Source organism: Anguilla rostrata, chromosome 1 (genome assembly GCF_018555375.3).
Source record: "Anguilla rostrata isolate EN2019 chromosome 1, ASM1855537v3, whole genome shotgun sequence".
Classification (NCBI taxonomy): Eukaryota; Metazoa; Chordata; class Actinopteri; order Anguilliformes; family Anguillidae; genus Anguilla; species Anguilla rostrata.
This window is the reverse complement of record NC_057933.1, coordinates 10,666,843-10,687,097: the sequence shown is the minus strand read 5'-3', so window position 1 is coordinate 10,687,097 and position 20,255 is coordinate 10,666,843. Positions and strand designations below refer to the sequence as shown.

At 47.1% G+C, this 20,255-nt stretch overlaps 1 protein-coding gene across 4 annotated transcripts in view; it reads right to left on the bottom strand.

The window, feature by feature from the left end:
* Positions 1-7,698: 7,698 nt before the first annotated feature.
* cdin1 (CDAN1 interacting nuclease 1) overlaps positions 7,699-20,255 on the bottom strand; it is a 63,012-nt gene continuing 50,455 nt past the window's right edge. Inside the window, exon 11 of one of the 4 annotated variants that reach the window (XM_064321657.1) lies at positions 7,699-8,480. In XM_064321657.1, coding sequence (XP_064177727.1) covers positions 8,345-8,480 — 136 coding nt within the window. In that variant the 3' untranslated portion in view covers positions 7,699-8,344. Of the gene's footprint in view, positions 8,481-13,217; positions 14,301-14,750; positions 15,560-20,255 lie in introns of those variants that run through there. The other 3 variants (XM_064321649.1, XM_064321683.1, XM_064321675.1) reach the window with 3 other exon arrangements.

The window sequence follows — 20,255 nt, the reverse complement described above, 5'->3', positions numbered from 1 at the left end:
GGATCTTCATGATCTTTACAATCGAAATAAAGTGTATGTGTATGTGTGTGTGCGTGTGTGTGTGAGAGAGAGAGAGAGAGGGAGGGTGGGGGTAGACAGTTGGTGTCATCTGCCATGAACCCTTGCATGTCGAGTGTGACTGATAATTTCGGGGAAATTTTAAAGAACATGGATGGATAAAATGCAAATTCATGTAAAATTCAAACAACATTAATAAATATAGTTTAAAAACGATATTAATGAAAATAAAAACAGCAATACAGTTTATAACAATAATAATAATAATAATAATTATTATTATTATTATTATACAGGAAATAAAAAAATATGGGTATAGTGTGGTTTTGTAGTGCGCGTATGTGATGGGGGGGGGGGGGGGGTGGTTGGACAATGTGCCAATGAAATGTATGGGGGTCTGAACTGAACATTTTGTTCCCTTTTTATTTTTTGAAAAAGCCAAAATAATTTTGTTTACTAGTCTACTAATTATCACAAAAGTTCAGTTAGGAGTGCAATTATAGATTACACAAAATTAGCTCTTGAGAGACTTTCATACACAATTGTCTTAGCGCTCACTCACAGGAGAAAGTGCTTAGAGCTCCAAACTGAGCAAACGTTGATGTTGCCTACTCGATAACGAGACTCGGTGCACATTTTAAAACCAGATATGGTCATATTATGAATGCGCACCTCGTTAACGACCCCACCTCTCCCTAAAGAAATTAGTTACGGATTTGAAAGAAACGCATAAATCATCCCAGCATATAGTACAGTATGTTAGAACAGGCTGCACTACACCACAGCCTATACCCTTATACAGCATTAGCTCTGTTTGTTTTGACATTTGTGACGATTTTCAATATTTCAACTAAGATGTTATTTGCATAGCCATTCCACAATTTGCTGAGAATTTATATTAGCCTATGTAAATTTCAAAATATGACTGCACTGTTGCAGAGGTATTGGACTCAAGAGCCACCATCATAAGAATGCAATTTGCCTTGTTAACACTACACATAATAATGAAATGTTTTTTAATATAAGGCGAGCATTTAGGCCATTTCACACCTTGAATTGACAACAGGCCTGCAATCAAAAAATAAACAATGTAAGTTAAATATTCTTCACGGGTGAAGAAATGAGCAAGTTCAACAGTGGTAGGCCTATCAGCCGTTTTAAGTATTATTTAACGCGCGAGTTCAATACAGGTTGTCAAATGCGCTTATCTGAGCAGAGGTAGCCAACATCACGTCTGTTTATATCCGCTCTCAAGAATTTTTCTTTGTCAACACTGGCATCCTGCGACTTCCCTCACCCCAGCTAATTGTTCTGACACCGGATATAAAGGGTGACTTTCCTACATCGAAGCAGAAAACCGTCGCGAAAATTCAGTCACCAGTAGTGCTACGGCAGCTCAACCAAAAACTGCAAACGTCAGGGGCTGACCTACTGTTTGCTGTAGTTTAAAAAAAAAAAACTGCGTGTGCACAGCTAGCTAGGTTTTATTTTAATTTGTGTAGGTATGTTATCCCGACTCTGAGAGTACAGTCTTCCCATTCCACATTGGTAAGATTGCAAGCAGTGAGTAAATCAGCACCCCTGTCCGCTTGTCTCCCAGGACAACAGTGCCAGGCCATGTTCATGCAAAGGCACACTTGCCAGAAGAAGTGGCTGCAGGATATAGGAGAGAGAAATGGTATGCCCTGTTAGCAGCCAGAAGCTTTGGTGATGAAATGTAATAGTTGGTGTCAAGAACTTTTTTTTAGCCAAGCACCTCAGCTGGTGGCAATAAATAGCACAAGATGTTCAAACTATGACATAAGCAAATTCAGGTTTCTCTCAACCCATTGCTTCATCTATTTTTGAGGCAATGCACACATTAAAGGCATTGTGTGTGTGTGTGTGAATTGCAGTCAAGTTACCTTAACAGAAGGTGTTTAAATATAAAAAAAACAACAACTCATGCAATCACACAGCCACTCTAGGCCTGCAGTGCTCGTCGTACACTTATTCTAAGGTTGCGAGAGTCCAGGCCATACATTACCTGAGGAGTTACCTTGACACAATATAAACATTGCGTCTACAGTATGGAATTGCTTGGGTTGGGTTGTGGGGAAAGACAAGGACACACCTGGAGACAGGAAATCTTTAGAAAGTGAAACACACTTTATTACACACCTGAAGTGCTTGGCTGGGGTCTGTAATCTGTGTGAAAGTGCCAACTGCTTTTTTAATGGATACATTATAGTAGAGCTCTGTGGATTCTCAATGAGCCATTGATGCTCACTGAGCCATAGAACTGCAAGATAATAATAATAATAATAATAATAATAATAATAATAATAATAATACATGCACACAGACATACACAGTAAAAGGTCCAGTGTCAATTCAATTCTAACAGATAACATTTGGTACCAATGGTTAGAGTTGAAGTAACACTGGACATTTTACTGTGTGCATACACCTTTATGTTCTTGTTAGGTTTTTTCATGAAAATACTATTCCTACAATATACAAATGGAACAAAAAACATGCTTTTCACACATTAAAATTACAAGTTGTTTATTTATTAATTAATAATTAAAACAGATTGTGTTAGATACAAAAATAATAACATGCAACAGTTCATTGATTTAAGTTTCATTATAACAAACTAAAATGAAGAAAATGAGTCAGCTGAACAGAAACCAGAGAAAGTGACGGCCATGCTACCATTGAAATGAGGTTTTTTTCTTTTAAACATTCTGAAACCTTCTGCATTGCACAGAGATGTTTAAAGGAAATAATTTAAAAACATTGAGATCATTATACATCTACTAATACCACTACTACAACTACCACTAACACTACTACTACCACCACCTATAATAATAATAATAAAAATAATAATATAGCGAATGTGTTCTGTCCTGGAGTACGCTTGATAGCACTTAAAATTAATCCACATGAATACAGAGAAACGCGAACAACACGAACAGACAGAGGCCCATTTGACTGGATGGATCAGATATTGGCTACATAATCTCCTTTCTTATGGGGACATCAGATAAAAAAAATGCTGCATCGGGCCAGAATCTTTGCACAGGTCGTATCCTCCTCTGGCTGGTGAAAGAAAACGTGATGTAAAAATGACAAACAGCACACAGATCACAGGTGGAGCTAAGGCACGCACAGAACACTCGGCAAAATAGTTAATTACTCACCAAGCCAGGTCCACCAGTCACAAAGACTCCAGGAACATCACACCCCCCCACCCCCTCAAAATGAAAAAAAAAAAAATCTAGCCCCGACCTCAGCCCTCTATGATTCCAAGCAGAAAAATATTATGTTGCCAATGGTAACAATTTAATAAAATAACCAATCACATCTGCCCTTTCAAACATATCCAAAATTAGGCAGGGCCACACGTAATATGGAGCCCTCTTTGTGTTATGATTTTTAGCAGTATTTACTGCGTTATGATAAACGATCACTGAGGCTGTTTTGACAAAAGCTGGATATTTATGAATGGGTGCCTGCCTGCCCTGCAGTGTGAACTCGGGTGAGCAGGATTAGCAGTTGGGATGCTGTTTTGGTAGCGGCTGCAGAAGGAGGTTTTACTTTCCTCTCTTTAATAATCGAAGGCTAAGGCTGAGGCTGAGGCGACAGTGGCAGCGCCCCCCACCACCCCCCCCCCCCCCACCCCCTCCCCTCGCCGGGAACATTTTTTTCATAATAACAAGCCAGTGACAGCTCTCATCAGGAGATCCCGCTCGCGATCGGGAACTTGTGGGAGGGTGCAGCCGGGTTTGTTTTTCCTGTATCAAATTTTCTGCAACCCCCTCCAGCTACGGAATCACATTTTCCTAACTCATATTTTTAATCACACGTCTTTAGAATGTCACGCCGCTCCCCGCTCGCGCTCCTCAGCGCCGTGGCGCCGCCGCGCGGGGCCGGGGACGTCAGGTTCGGACCGCGCCGGGACGCGAGACGGCACAGAATCTGGGTCACGTCTGTCAAGGCCCAAATGCCAGTCGGGCGCTGACCTTTAGGATGGCGACACCGCTGCCTCCGTGCAGGAGCAGCAGCCGTCCGCTCATGCCTGGGAAGGCACTCTTTTCCACGACTCCCATCAAAGGCCGTTTTCTTTGTTGTGTGTGTTTTTTTTTTCCCTTCTCCCCAGCCACGTCTATACGATTTGCCACAGGAAGGACAAATCGAACTAGACATCCCGCCTGGACAACTAAACGTGACGTGTGACATATCAGCGGAACCAAAAGGGGCGCGGCGTCCGTCAGTGGTTTAAAGAGGCAACATGGATCACTATAGCGAGGACTGGCAAACTGAAATATACTTATTGTCAGAATTTGAGAGCGCTCATAAAGCTTCCGCGGTAACTTGCGGGACTTTAACCTGGATGTCGGACGCAGTACCTCCGATGATAAGAAGCCCAGTCAACACCTTTCAGCGCACAAATATCATATCCATCAAGGATATCGGAGTTTCCACCAGCCAGCAATTATCATTACTGGCAGTGACTAGTGTTACTGTCTGGGGTAAAATGACGCTCTGTGCTATTTGGTGTCATCGCAAAAATGGAGATATATTTATGGAGCACACTGGGTGTGTCTGATCTGGGGTCAGAGCAGAGTCAGACTAACCGACCTTTGGAGTTCCTTGGTCTTCCTCTGCCAGGAGTGATGTCATCACTTCCCAGAATTCCTTCAGCAATCTCCATCTCCCCCTGTGTGGGCTATGCCTGGGTAACCCCTGTAACACCCACTGCTTGCACTCTGCTCCACCCTTCCTGGCCATATCACCTTGTCAATCACACTTTGGCCTGGTGGGGTTTTTTTTTTTTTTTTTTCTTTGGCTTTTTAAATAAACTTTTAATGGAGGTGCTTGAAAAGCAGCAGCACTTAAGGTATCAGCTTCCCCTTGGCTCAGGAGAGAGAGTGCAGCATTACCCTTTCGGTTATTCATCTTAAGAAGACCTTGCGAGTCCCTGCTCCTCTCCAGAAACTTTATATTGCAGCCTGGCAATCTCTGCAGGAGGAGAGCGACTGAGATTACTTTCCAAGCGCACAGTAATTCCTGCGGTAGACATGGGCCGAAGTTCCCCGACGGTAAGCGAGAGGGATCTTGGTGGATGTTGGATGCCCACTCAACCGGCAGGATTGCCTGCTACTGGGGAAGCCCGTTCCACTGCCCTCTCCTCTCAGTCTGGGCTGTCCTGGCGGCCTCTAACAGTGGATTAGACTCCCCAGGGAGGAGGCACCTCAGAACAGATTATAAACTTCCAAAAGGCTGGACAGCCGCACTTCAGTCTTGACCTCCGTGGGCTGCTGCTGTACCACAGAGGTTGTGGTCCGTTGGTGGTTGCTGAGGCACCTCAAGGCCTCCCAGCTTGGCTCGAGGAGAAAAACAGTAAATACGTGATTATCTGAGAGCTACACCGTCACTGCTGGAAATCCACAAACACAGCAAATTTATACAGGTGGAACAGTATACACACGAAAGTTAGTGGAATGATACAGATTTAAGGGTGGACTGCAATCAACAATGAATACAGCTCTCACGGCTTATTTTCCCTCAAAGCAAACCAATGGGCTTTCAAAATACAATAACAATGCATGGTCTTGTGATTTGGAATTAAAACATGTAGCATTTATACAACTTAAACGTATCTGTGCCTCTTGTACACCTTACACGAATAATATCACAATGGAAACAAAGGACATAGGGGATATTTGACCCTAATTAGTCCATAACCCAGGACTAAACACCGGTGTCAATAAGACAATTGACTAAAGTGTGATATTTCATACCAGACCAGGGCCAGTCACAGTCTGTGAAAGAGCCATGTCCCTGTGGCATTCTAATTACAAGCCACATCTTACAGTTGGGGGCCAAGGGAGGTGTTGTCCACGCTCATTTTAAAATGATATCAGATTACAAGCAAACGGAGCATTAGGAGCCTCGGCCCCAGAGGCTGATCGCTCGAGTAGAGCCTTATTTGGAAAGCTTTGCAAGGGGGTCATTGTTGACAAGAACAATAAGCATAAATAGAGGCCGCGAGCAAAACACAAAAATAAAGACGTCTTTCAAAATAATTTAATAGAAACTTTTTTTATTTATACTTGCAAAGTGGAAATCTCAAATGGCACTGGCATCACTACGCTCCTTTGAAGTGGACTTAAAAAAAAAAAAAAAGTATTTGGTTTGCATTGTGTGCAGAAACTAATTTATATGGCCTGACCCAGGCTCCTCTTTGTGCAACAGCCATCTTGGAAAACAATGGCAGGAAGGCTTGAAACCCGAGAGGAACTGAATCTGCTGTTTACCGTTTTATTCATCATTACATTTTCCCCCGTTAAAAAGCCTTGTTTTTCTGCCCAAGAGGAGCTGTAAAGTGATGTCTAAGCATTCCAGGCCCATGCAATAAGGTAGTGTTTACTAGGCACTGGGGGACAGTTGTTTTGTACCACTCCGAGAGGGCATGACCGAGGAAATCATGGCCTACCCTGACCCAGGCCCGACCCCGGTCCTCATGGCAGGATCAGGCCTAAATGGGAGTGGTTAAAGGTTAGAGGTTTAAAGGTAACAAATCATGCGGCAGTTTACTGGTATTTAAACCTCTCACCCGGGCACAGCCACCAGCCCGAGGGCCATGCAGCAAGCGGCATCGCCCACCGCATGAGGTTGCCGCAATGGAAGCGGACCGCTTCAGGTAACCCACACCGCCTCGATACAGTTAAAACCAGACCGGGGAGAGGGGTGTGGGGGGTGTGGTCAAGGCTGGGGAAAAGGAAGGAAGGGGGGCCAGGGACGGTCCTGATTGGCCAATGTCCAACCTCGGCCCCTAGCCATTTGTGCCTTCTGGAAAGACAGGCGGAGGGGGTGTGTCAGCGTTTTACCACCTTTGTGCTTGTGTGTGTGTGTGTGTGTGTGTGTGTATGTCTGTGCATAAGAGCATTCATTTACATTACTCTATAAGTACACATTAATCTAGTGTATTGCAACTGGTCTTTTTATCCACGTATGGCATACGTCCATGAAAATGCAATGGTATTTACTGAATAACTGACAGAAACCGACATGCACCACTCTTGTTGCTATATGGTTGGTTAGCCCGTAATAAGTTGGTTGAACCCACAACCTCAAGACATGATAGCGGGAAGTAGAACTAAAGTGCGCAATACAGTCAATACACATGACAAAATGAGTTTGGATTTCAATAAACAGAAAAACGACTTCGCAGCGTTTCTCCGACGCGAGCGAAATAAACATTTTTTTTTCCCGGTGGCGAAGCCGCTCCCTCGTCTCCCTCATTCCTCTCTCGGAGAAAGGACCCCCTATCGCCAGTCCATATATGCCATTGAAAACATCATTCAATTTTACGCTCGCTTCTCCGTCCTGCTTTGGCTGTGTTTCTCCCATTAGGACCCGCTCATAAAGAAGGCCTGGCTGTAAAGTTTGCCTGCCGAGATGTACAGCCTTGGAAGACAAAACTGCCCCCTCAGAACCGCCAGTTCCGCAGAACCGAAGCGTCTGGTTTTTACAAAGACTTATTGTGCTGTACGGTAGCGCCGCGCTCAACACCGCCGCCAGAGAAACCGCTAACTGGCGTGCTCAGCGGAACCCGGATTCGGTGAAATACATGCATGCGCGCGGCACACGAAAATGAACAACCCAAGCAAAAGTTCTAGAGCAGACTAGAGTAAAAAATGATTTTATTTCAGCCAGTTCATATTAGTTGGGGCCACGTGGACACAGAATTACAGACACTCAAATTTAAAACAAAAAAATAAATGGCTGGCAACTGAACTGAAAGAAAAGAACATTCCTAAGGCAGTTAAAACATATCTCTGAAGATAAAAAGGTAAGGATCCCAGGGTTAGGGATTATCACTCAATTAAAAAGCCACTTAAAAGCGTGTGACACCGCGACACATTCTCCACAGAAAAAAAGACAAGAAAAGATCAGCAATCCCAACTTTTAAAAAGCCCCCTATCAGCTCGAGGTGTCTGCCCCCCGCGGAGTGAACGAGAGGGCAGGAATTCGGGAGGAAGACGGATCGCCCCTGACGGTGATGCGTGGGACAGGGGAGAGACGGGGGTCGGCGATAAGGACTGGGACTCGTCTGTCCGCTCCTGGGACGCCCCTTCCAGGCTGAGAGCTGAGGCTAAACAGAAACGCAGAGCGTGTTTTCCAGAAAAAAAAAAAAAAAAAGGTAGGAGCCTGACCCTGGCCGGCGGGAGTTCAGCCGGAGTTCAGGGCAGATGTTTGCCAGTAGTTTCGCACCACAGGAAAGCAAAATTGCTTCCGGATTCACCTCCCCGCCCCCCCCTCCTCCCGAGCGTCAGCCCTGGCCCGTCCCGTGGCAGAGGGTTACGATGTCTGAGGGGAAGCGGTCCCCCAGCAGGATGCCCCGCTCCCGGTTGCAGTCGAGCTCCTCGATGAAGCCGTGCCAGTAGATGACTAATCCTGGGCCAAACCTGGGAGAGGTACAGAGAGCGAGAGAGGGAGAGAGATACAGAGAGAGAGAGGGAGAGAGAGAGAGAGAGAGAGAGATTGAGGAGTTCTGCGGAGGTGTTCCCCTTTGATCACCTCCAGGAAACGTGCCACTTGCGGAAAAACAAAGCCCGCCTTCGGATAAGGTCTGGAAAAACGTGACACACACACACACACACACACACACACACACACAATGGGCCTTCGCAGCGGCCGCGGTAACAACGCGGAAAGGTCTTTAGCGCCACGGCGGAAGCTGGCTCCCTCGCGCCATCTGCGCCGCGAGAGCCGGCTCTAACAAGTACTCCGGCTGGCGGTATTGTTCCAGCGGTGTCCAGCTGTTTCATTCACACGGACACTTAGAGCGCAGCGCAGCCTCGGCCGGGGCCCGGGATCCGATTGCAGCAGGGCCATAAATAACGTGGGCCTGGAGAACAGTCGAGCCAATATTAAAATCTCATCCCCCCCCCACCCCTTTTTCCTTCGCCCCCCCCATTGGTCACATTGCATATCTCAAACACCGTAAAAAGTAAAAAAGCAATTAATAGCAACAAAAAAAAAACAGGTTTTGCTGGGGTAGCAGAACCCTTTCACTACTTCCCAGACATGCAATAAATTACCCTTCAAGCTATTTTTTACACTCCGTCCCTTCTTGCGAAACCTGTATCATGCATGTCTTTTGAACTTCATAAGCCATACATTACGCCCTGTCATATTTTTGTATAGCAGCCCACTGCCACACACAAGAAAAATATTCATAACATTGTCTAGTCAGTCGACACACCACCCTCTTACGATAAATAGCGTGCTGAAGTCCCAACAGACGCGAAGCAGGAAGCAGCCCTGTGGACTACACAACCCATCAGGAAGTTCATTCCTTCAGGCAAAGTTCATAAAAATGCAATGGCAATCAATCATAAAATAAAATATTATATATAAAATATAGCCACTGTACAGTACACACATACACATATATATTTATATACACACAGATGCATATTCGTGCACACTCACACTCACACTCTCTCACACACACACACACACACACACACACACACACACACACACACACACACACACAGCCCCAGTTAATATATCTGGCCGACCAGCCGCACGTTCTCCTATGGAGAATATGCAATGAAACGGCTGCTTGACTGGCAGCTTTGTGTGACAAGGGCTCTTTTACCGAGCGCATAAATAACAAACCTCCCTCTTCTTTAACCTTTCTATCCAGCATAAAAAAACCATTCAGTCCAACTGTAGTCCACCACCACCACCACCCCACCCCCACCTACCCCACCCCCCCTTTTTCTTTTTTTTTTTTTTTTTTTACAATCTGTGATTTACGGTTCTGCATCTCTGAGCGAGCGGGCCAAAACTAACAGCTCGGAGAAAGCCGACAGATGCAGAGCAAGTTCAGCGCAAAGTCACACGTAGCTGGAGCGCACGGCCGACGGCTTCAGCCGCGTTTCTTTTTCTTTTTTTTTTCCCCCCCGCCCTTCAAAGATTCCCATACTGCGAGCCCACTTCAGGATGGATCGCCATTCTTTTTATGGAAATGTTATGGAAACAAAATCTAAACATTTACATAAGATAACTTTGGCGAAGGGCTGAGCTCCTCTTTTATTGAGCGTCGGTATGCGTACAGGGGCTGGAGGGGCTGGGGGGGGGAGGGGGGAGAGAGAGAGAGAGAGAAAGAAGGCAACCTTCTGAGAAGGTTAAAACTGTACATCAACAGATAACTCGCTAGTGTACGATACATCATACCCCGGCTCAAGCTGAGCCCGGGCCAGGCTCGTCAGTGAAAGCCAGGCACAAATTGAAACATACAAAATTATAAACACCGCCGAGCATCGCCGGCCAGACTTTTCCATGTTTTGAATTCCCAGCGTCTAGCGCTCCGGCTATTTAGCATCGAGCTCGGCACCGCGGGGACCTTCGAATGAACGCCAGGACGATTCTGCTTACAAAAAAATGACACCGGGGTCATTTTATTCTGGGGGCTGGGGGGCCTTGAACAATGCTCACACAGATCACCTGGCGAGGGCAGACATGGCTACAAAAACACTCCGCGGAGACAAAAAAAAAAAAAAGAAAATTAAGGGGAGGAAGGGGGTTGGAGGAGTCTGCGAACTTCCACTAAATTTATTCGAGAACAAGTTTGTGAAAGATTATTTAGGGAAATTTGAACGTCTGTAAAACAAAAGAGATATGGATGTTTGCTAGGTGCGTGGCGTAGGATGCCATTGCTTCGCGGCCGGGAAACACACAGCAATTAAAAGTAATGAGTAGTTGCATTTTATTTTAAGCAGGTGCCTGCTGGTTCAACGGCAGCTTAATGAGAGCACTCCACTTAAGAACCCAACCAAATGGAAGCATTGAGAGAACAAGCTGCCATTAGCACCTCCTCACCCACACGCAATCGCGGCTTAATTAAATTACTAATTACAGCTCTCCGTAGTGTCGTCTCAACCTCCAAATGGTAATTCGGCAAAAAAAAAAGAAAAAAAGTTCTTGAAAGAATTGTGTATCACTTATTTTCTCCCTTTTTCAGTTTTCAGGGTAGCTGAGTGCTGGTGTGGCAGCCTCACCGCTACACAATTAGCCTACGTTCCTGACACTCTAATGTCTGTGGGAGGACTCTGTGGGAATCGTGTCTTGCAAACACCTGAATGTGTTGTCTTCACTTTTGATTGAAAACCCAAACAATGCTGTTTATTTACACTGGTCATAACCTTTGTTTCACCTTTCACTTATTTCACCTTTTGAACACAGGTCTCCACAAAAAAAAAAAAAAAAAAAGCCATACTTAACAGAGGCCATTTTGTTTTTCACGGCAGTGATACATTTCATTTTGTGCTGTTTTGTAAGGCCCAGGGAGCGCGCTGAGGTCGCACGCGGTGCGCTGGCGGGTCGGGGCGGGGCGTGCCGGACCTCAGCCCGCCGGCTAAAAGCAGCGGCGCATCGCTGAGGGCTCGTGACAAAGAGCTCAGCGCGCCTGCCCTCTATCAGAACCCCAGGAGGAAGTGAGGAGGCGCTGACAGCCATTTTCCTAAGTTTGTGGATTTCTTCTCTGCGTCCCCCACCCCCAACCCCCACCACCCCCCCCTTTGCTGAAACACGGGTCTGGAAAGCGCCAGGCTTCCTAGGTGACACGGAGAGTGTGAGAGGGTGGAGAGGGTGGGGGGTGACGGCCGCGTCTCCTCTGTCACAGCGCCCGGTCAGCTCGTGCTCCCAGCTGGTGATTAATAGGAGTGTATTTATAGGGCTGGGGGCTGCGGGGGGGCTGGGCAAGCTGATATCTGCACAGGACCCCCCCTCCCCCCCACCCCCCGAAGCAGGCGGCGTGTTTTACAGGCCCCCTCTCTGCCTGGCCGGGGGAACTGTCCGCGCCTCTCCCCAGCCAAAAAAACAAAAAGAAAAAAAAAATACCCCAACAGACAGGCCGTCCAGAGGCCGACTCCACGGGAAAGGGAGACGGCAGCTTTTCAGCCAGACAAAACGCAGCCCTCGCGAGCAAAGCAAAACGACCCGGCCGGGCCGTTCATAAATAAGGCAGGGCGAGAGAGAGAGAGAGTGAGAGATCATTCCAGTCAGCCAGTTATTAAAGTCACAGTCGCTAAGTACAGCTCCACACTCGAGTGTTTTCACTGCAGTTGGAAACGTTCAATTTCCGTTCAGGTATGCAAAGCGCAAATACACGGCGGGAATCGTCGATGGCCAGGCCCGCCAAACCAACCCCAAACTTACACGAGCGCCATAATTACAGCGGGAAAGACGGCCGTAAAGAACGCGGCATCTTCCGTCGCGTGTAATTCCCTCCGACGTTTTTATGTCCTTTTCCGTCGATGAGATTTTAAAATAGGAACGTGACGCACGCTCGCCTTCCTCCTCCTCCTCCTCCTCCTCCTCCTCCTCCTCTGCCGGGCGGGCGAGGGCGAAATTTACAACCTGCGACGAGGAACGTCAATACGGCTTGTAAGATTAAAGGGGGATTAAGGTGTTTTATCTGGAACCCGGGGAACCTCTGGCGACCCGGGGGACGGGACCTGCCCTCGGCCTAGTGACCGTGCATCTCATTCCGGAACGGTCCGGGCCGTTCCGAGAGGCCACGCGCCACCATCCAGACCCCGCTGTGCTGGTCAACGCTGACCACCAGAACCCTATCATTTTTTTTGCATATCGATAACCTCTATAATGCATGGGGTAAAGACCTTTATCTTATCCAACAGCCCGCCATAATTGCGCAAACTCTTAGACCTTATTATCCCCCCAGTCTCATATTTATCTCTATATGGCTATTGGCAGGGTGACATCCAATAAACACCTGCCCTGCTTGTGATAATAACCGAAGAAACAGCGCTTCCAGATTTAGCCACTTAATTTATTCCGAAGAGGAGCCGTTGGGAGGGGGCGACTTCGCTTGAAGATGACAAGTCGACGCCAAGACACCTCTACAGGCGACGCACACCTTTCATAGTAAGACTAACGGGGGAGCTTTGCCCAATTTCAATCGTTTTGACGTTGTTTATTATGCATCTAATAACAACAATCAGTTTGCAATAAGCACCCAGGGTGAATGTAAAATGCAGAAAAGGAGAACAGTGCTGCCAGAACTTAAATGCTTCATAAGTCTGCTGTGACAAACTAGGCTAAAGCAGAAGACTCACAGCTTGTACCACAGCTTCAGGTATATGACTGAACATTATCCGAAAAATAGCCTCCTGTGTCCGCTTTTAAGTATTTTATTTATTTATTTAGTAGAGGACACGATACAGAAAAATGATTGAGAGGTGAGTTTCTCATAGTTGAAAGCCTTTTAAGTGCAATGTACAGCACCTGTTCAACAAAAACAGCATAAAAAACAACTATTATGAAGCTTGAGATATTTCCATTGGGGGTATTTCCATATACATTTCTGCCCCAAGTTACTTAGTAATACAGGATGGCTTTTTACTGTATACTAGTACATGGCATGCCCTGTGGCACTAGGGAAGTGGATCTGTCGTCTTGTTATGGACTGTTTATCAAACTCTCCCCGTTGCATGGTTCTTAAAAGATGGATGTTCTCAGCTGGCCAACATAGCCTGATGAAGACTTGTTGGAGGTCACTGCATGTACAAGATGTTCAGGTAGACACAACAATAGATCATTGTCTACGGTGTCTCAGAATGGGGAATAAAGACCAAAAAAAACAGTCTCTTGGCATGTTATATTTGTGTAACATATGCGCACACTTTGACGACAGCAGTGGTATTACTTTCCCAAATGTTGATCCGCTGTCCGCTTACGGCGAACTTGTGCACCGTTGTTTAACAGAAACGGTACGTTCGGGTGCGGCGTAGCTGCCATATTCCGCGTCTGACCCCGAGCTCAGCTCCGTCTCTCCCTCCCGTCGGCTGCCCCCCCCCCGGTGCTCGGATCTGGGGCGTCACGGTCCGACTCGCTCTGACACACGCGCCTCTCGTTTTGGCTACGGTGGAAAACAAACAGCCGGGAGTCGGGCCTCCTCTCTGCTCGGTAAGAGACGGCCGTGGGAAACCGCGTCGTCGTCGGAGGCCGCCATGTTTTCCTACAGCCGTCACGAGAGCCAATGTTTTTCCTGACGTCCACGCGGCGGTCGTCTGGTCCGGCGCTCCCCCTGACGGTTTACCCACGAGTCTCTTCTACAAGAAAGGCTCGCTTCTGGAGCAGGAAGCGGTGTCACGGAGTTCATCGGATCTTTAAGAGCTCTCTGTTCTCCATCACCCAAATGGGCCCCTGCGTCACCCAAATGGACAAACCCGGTACTCGTGTGGTCCTGACTGCAAATTCATTAGGAGACGGCACTTTTAGATTAGACTTTATTATAGAGCATCCTTTCCCACTCATTACTTCCTCTTTTGTGTTAAGCCTTTAGGAGCACTTAGCCTTCGGGGTGCGGAGCTGAATCTCCGTTACAGAGTACAACTATTACAGCTTTAACACAGGTGGCGCATTACGTCTGAAAATCAAACCAATAATTTAGAGGTTGAATATAAACCAGAAGGGCAACAGAAAGGGAAGGTAAGCATGGATAAAACATAAAAAAAGGAAACAAATTCACGTCTATTTTATTAGGTCCTGCATTTTAGCACATTTGTACTACACTACCAGTCGTATAAAGAATACAATTATTATAATTATATGTATTGCTGTGCTACTATGAAAATACCCCAGGTGACATTTCAGAAAAAAACTGAATATCAATGTGACATGAAACTATTATTTTAAAGGCAGTGCAGTGGCAAGAAGCAGCACAACACAATGGTTATAGGTTTGATTCCTCAGCGAAGACACAGCTGTAACGCAATTTAAAAAAAAAACTTTTTAAATAACACATTTTAAATAATAGGATGACAGCAACTCACAAATGCAAGTTAAGCAAGGCATCCTGAATACACGTAAACAAACAAGAAGCGAATAAACACGTTTTACAAAGGTAGCATTGTGACATCGCTCTAGACCAGCTTCGTTAGCACGAAGACGCACAGTAGCTCTTTCGGCTAATTTGGGAACGGGCCCCAAACCTGCGCCCTTCTCCTCTCTCTCAGCCCCAATCAGGAAAACAAGCTGCCGCCGGTGACAGGGGGACCTGGGAGCGGTCCAGACAGGCAGGACGACAGCGTCGAGGGGTTACAAGGTCCTTTAACATGTTATTGTGATCTCCCAGCAGCTTTGCCAATAATTACCCGCTCTCTAGGGGCAAAACCCAATCCCCGCAAACTGCCTACAATTTCTCTTCTGCTCCACCTCGACGGAACCCGGCCTAATCCCGCCTTTAGCCCCCGCCGCTAATATGTTTTCAATTTGTGACAAGTCCTCTTCGGCCGAGGCCGTAATCAACAACAGTTTTGACGGTAACGCAATACAGGCCGGGCCTGGGGGCCGGGGGCCGGGGGCCTGGGGGCCCGGCGTAGCCTAGCCAGCGTCTCACGTGCAGCGGGAGATCCGCGCGGGTCAGGCGCATGATCCAGGACGTAAACAGCCATGTGCTGCCGCTTCTCTCTTTGAACCGACCTGATACTGCGTGGTAGGGGGGGACCTTTACAGTAAAAAAAAAAAAAAAAAGGACTCACGGTCAAAAGGACATTCCCTTTAGGTGGTGACTTTAGTGTGTTTTCCTCCTGTACTTCAGGTCAGTTATATTTAAAGGGATGGTGGGGGAAATTAAAATTAAATTAAAAATTAAAAAATAACAGCAAAAAAAAAAAAAAATGAGAAAAGGAACACGCAATAAGCTATGATTTCTCTGTCCCACTGACAGAAAAATCATTACTACAAACAAGGCAGCTTGGAAGTATAAGTTCATGTATGTTAAAGAACCACAGACCCCCAAAATTAGAGCTCTGCTTCAACTCCCTCTGTGGAGTGGACCTGGCTTTCCTCCAAGTCACTACCTTTCCGAAGTGCATAGTCGCGTTACAAGCACTAAATCAACATGTCAACACCATGTGATCTGTGCTTTTCCCTTGAACCATATTGCTTACAGCTACTCAGCATATTTAATACATTACCGCTCTTAACGGAGCCCATGCTAAACAAGAGAACGGAACAGTCCCTCGCTCTGTGTTCTAATCCTACAAGGACTATTTTTTTTTTTTTTTTGGGGGGGCAGACATTAATCTAGTTCTGGGGGGAGGGAAAGAAAAAAAAATGATGTAGGCTGGTAAAGGACCCAAGGATGCGATATGGCACCACGGCCTTGACTCCCAGTCAAAACGCCCCGGTGAGGAGTTTCTCTCACGTCACTGGAATTGAAGTGGCAGCGAACGAAACGAACGTCCCCACAAAAGCAGGCTGCTTACTCTGCAATTTGTTTACATTCCGCACGGTAATTTTAGCCGGGGGGGGGGTAAAGGGATACCAGTCTGAGCGTCGCTGATTCTTTTCAGAAGTCAAGCGGATCCATATCTGAACCAGGACCCAGAGGTGGCTCAGAGTGATCTTTAACAGAGGTGACAGAAACTCCTAAATCCCTTAGTCATATATGACTAGTTGATGGGACCCACAGAAAAAAGAAAACCTTAATGTTTTTGAGTACAAGCTGTATACAGTATGTAGCATTTGGAATTTTTTTCTTAAAAAAAAAAAGAAACTATTATGAGGGAAAAAAGTACATACTGTAGACCAAATGATTTGATACTGAATTTTAAAATACGATACTTCACTTTTACATATTGGTCTGTGAGTCCAGTACAAAATGGCTGCTATGCATCCACTAAATTTCAAACTATTTTCAGATGGTATAAATGCATCCCATTTGTATCTTTATTATTACCCTAATAATAATAATAAAGTTTTTTTATTTTTAATCACAATCTGCCATTACAACACATTTCTCTTCAGTAGTACACTACAGACCTGGGGTGCAAGTTGCTCGGTCTGCCAAATAAAGGATAATGACGGGGAACAATAACAAACCCAACACTCCTCCAATTAGAGCCCCATTACGTCACCCGACTGCTTCTCTCCAGGGCTCAGACGGTCACATGACAGGGGAGGAGAGGGAGAGACCCCCCCCCCCCCAGGTCTCAGAAACACACTGGACACAAGTCTGCGCTGCTCCAGAAAAACAAACGAGTCCTCACAACTAATCAATACCAGGTGAATGAGGGAAGGAAAAAAGAAAGAAGGAAAAGGAAGGAGTGCGACCTCCCAAAACGAATATGGAGAGCAGCTGGGTGACGGGGCCTGGGGATATTTAAACAACCGAGCTCTGATACCAATCGGCCGTCTTGGACACAGCCAGTGTTTTCTCTGATGATCTTGGTGCAAATCAAATTTCATTGTAGTTTTAAAAAATTTGCTAAGCAAACACCGAAGCCTCCTCCAGCTATAACCGGGGCGATCGCAGCGGGACCGGGGGTGAGGGGGGGGGGGATTGTGGGATTTGTCCTCTACTCTCTCGACCCGTGTCACTTCAAAGACGGGGGGCGGGATTTGAGAAAGTGGACCGGCAAAACTAATTAGCCGGCGGATCAGGCTGGAACTTAAACACTGCGAAACATCTAATAAAAGAATCAGTGAGTGACACCCGGGGTCACGGCGACGGCAAACAGTGGTCCTGCAGCAATCTGGTATTGATTTTCACTTGTTTGGGATAAGGGGGGGGGGGGTCTTTATGAGTTGTCAACCTGACAATTTAACCCCTTTTCACAAAACAAACAGAGGGATCTCCGGGCTGACAGTGTTGATCTGTCGCTGGGCTGACACCGCGCCCCTCCCTGACAATGCGCCCGAGTGGAGGGGGGGGGGGGCCCATTGAGATGCAACAGCCAGCGCAGCGTTAATCGCGTTCCCCCCGGAAGGCATGCGACAGAGTCCCTCTCTGACCGGGCCCCGGCCCCGGCCCCCGCAGCCAGCGCTCGCGCGCCGCACGCCGCAGCAGAGGAGCCGTCCCGCCGCGCACGGCCAACACAAAAACGCTCTTTGTCCGCGGCTGCGGCGCTCGGCCGGGCTGGAATGGGCCGGAGGACCGCGTGGAATGCAGGTAATGGGGCCGGGACAGACGTTCCTACGAATGTCCTGATAATGAACAAAAACCTGACAGGGATACACACACACACACACACACACGCAAGCAAGCACACCCTTGGCTCAGGATCCGGTTACATTTCAAGGCATTGCAGTATGTACTGCTGTAAAATGATTTATTTTCAGAAAGGCTTCTAGTACCTACATGCACACTTCACAGAGTAAATTACGCAGTGGCGCCTTTTTGAGCGCCTCCTGCTGTAACGTGAGAGGGGAGAGAACACACTGTGCAAACGCAGCACCGCAGGTCATCCGCGCAGGTGCCCGCGCCCATGTGACCAGTCTCCGCGGAAGAGTCGCGCGTGCGCAGCGGCGAGCGAGGCCGTCCGACTCCGGGGTCCCACCGCGGGCGCGGGGGTGGCCGACGGGCCGTTCCCGCTCCCCCCAGTCCTCGCCCCGCCATCGCTCGCGTCGCTACCTCAAAGGCTCCAGCCCCGGAGCCCTTCCTCTGATGGCCCTAAACGCTCCACAAGGCCGAGGCCCCTCAGACTTCTCCCCTCAGACCGCCTCATCCCTCCGTCAGAATGCCGAGGGGGACTCCATTAGCCCGCGCCGGTCCCTCTACCCCCGCTGGCAGGCATTTAGCCAGCCCCTCCGTGTTGTGAGGGCTGTCCATGTCAAATTAGCCCGAGCACCCCATTGTCCTTATTACAGCTCGGAAAACGCCATCATGAGTAATGCTACGGGGTCCCTCACTTGTCACTAGTTGTCAGACAGACGGAGAGTGTGGTTACATATAGCTGACAGGTAATCTTAATGTCTTCAATTATCCCAATTAGTCTTGTCATAAACAATTCGATAAGGGTGCGACCAACACAAACAGATAAACACACACGCCCAGGTCTCGGAGTATTAATGAGAAGCGTAATGGGTAAATCAGCGATATAATGCCTGGCTCCCTTTGTTCTCGGAAGCCCGCGCAGCTGTGGGTTGGCAGGCAGTACCTGGTCAGCTCAAATTGTACCATCTCCTTTCATTAGCGCATGGCTGGTGAGAATCTGAAGGGCCGTGACAAAATTCATTTAAGAGGAGAGGGAGCAGATTGCCTGAAGCAGGTGTTATAAGGGAGATAAAACAAAAGTCCCTCCCACCCCTCGCTTTCTTTTCTTTTCTTTTTTTTTAATCGTTTCCCCAGCTCTTCAACAATAGCAAACGGGATTAATACGAAAAGTATTCAGAGTGCATTCTCCTAGAGATAAATGAGTAATGACAAGTAGGGTGCCTTTAAACTGCAATCAAAGCAACAGAAAAATCCACCCATTGCAAACAGCAAGAGTGCAAAGTGTTTACAAGGCGATGGTGAAATCTAAATATTGTCTTAGTATGACTAAATGGACCACCACCTTTTTGTGAGGGTTCTGCGATAGCTTGGGGTGTTTGGTTAGGTTCCTGTTCTATATAGCTTATCAGGAGACAATGTCAACATCCACTATATCTTTCAAGGTTTTTTTTTTTAATGTTTTTTTTTCTCCTTTATTTATATGCGCACCCAGTTTTATTTTCAAATAGTTTTATTTTGGGGGGAAAATAACCATATAAATAAATAAAATGAACTTCCATAACATCATGCAAGTTTAAAAAACATGAAGCAGCAGCTCAGGCCGCAAGGGAAGATTTCATCACTTGCAGTCCACGTCCAAACTTCTACGGTCGTAATTAAAATCCGAGCTCCAGAAACGCTTCGGCCTGCAACTTGCCGTAAATAAAAAAAATGCATTAAAACGACGACGTTCCTCAAATGATCAAGGCGTTTTCTAAAACGAGCGGAACAACGGCGAGACGTAGCTGCGCGCCTGCCCGCCCCGGGCGGCCCCCGGCTTTCCGGCGAGGAGCGTTTTCCGTGGACGAGGGCCGGGAACGGGAGAACGGGGCGGTCCGCGGAGCAGAATTCCCGCAACATGGAAAACTGTCAAACTGTTCGTTGAAGATCTATGGCGGACCCCTGTCTCTGATCGTGACCCCAGCCAGTGATGGCTGAGGGAGGCAGAAAAAAAAGAAGAAAAAAAAAAAAAAAGAGAGAGAGAGAGGAGCCGTCACAGGGAAGTTGTAATAGGAAATTGCTCTTGGCAACTATTTGTTCAAGCACCAGAATTATTTTTTGTGCCAACACAGTGAGCCCCATTGGAAAACAGGGCAGGTCTCCCTAATGAGTAATCTATTTCAGTGCAGTCTTGTCTGGGCATGACAGTTTACTGAGAGGCTGG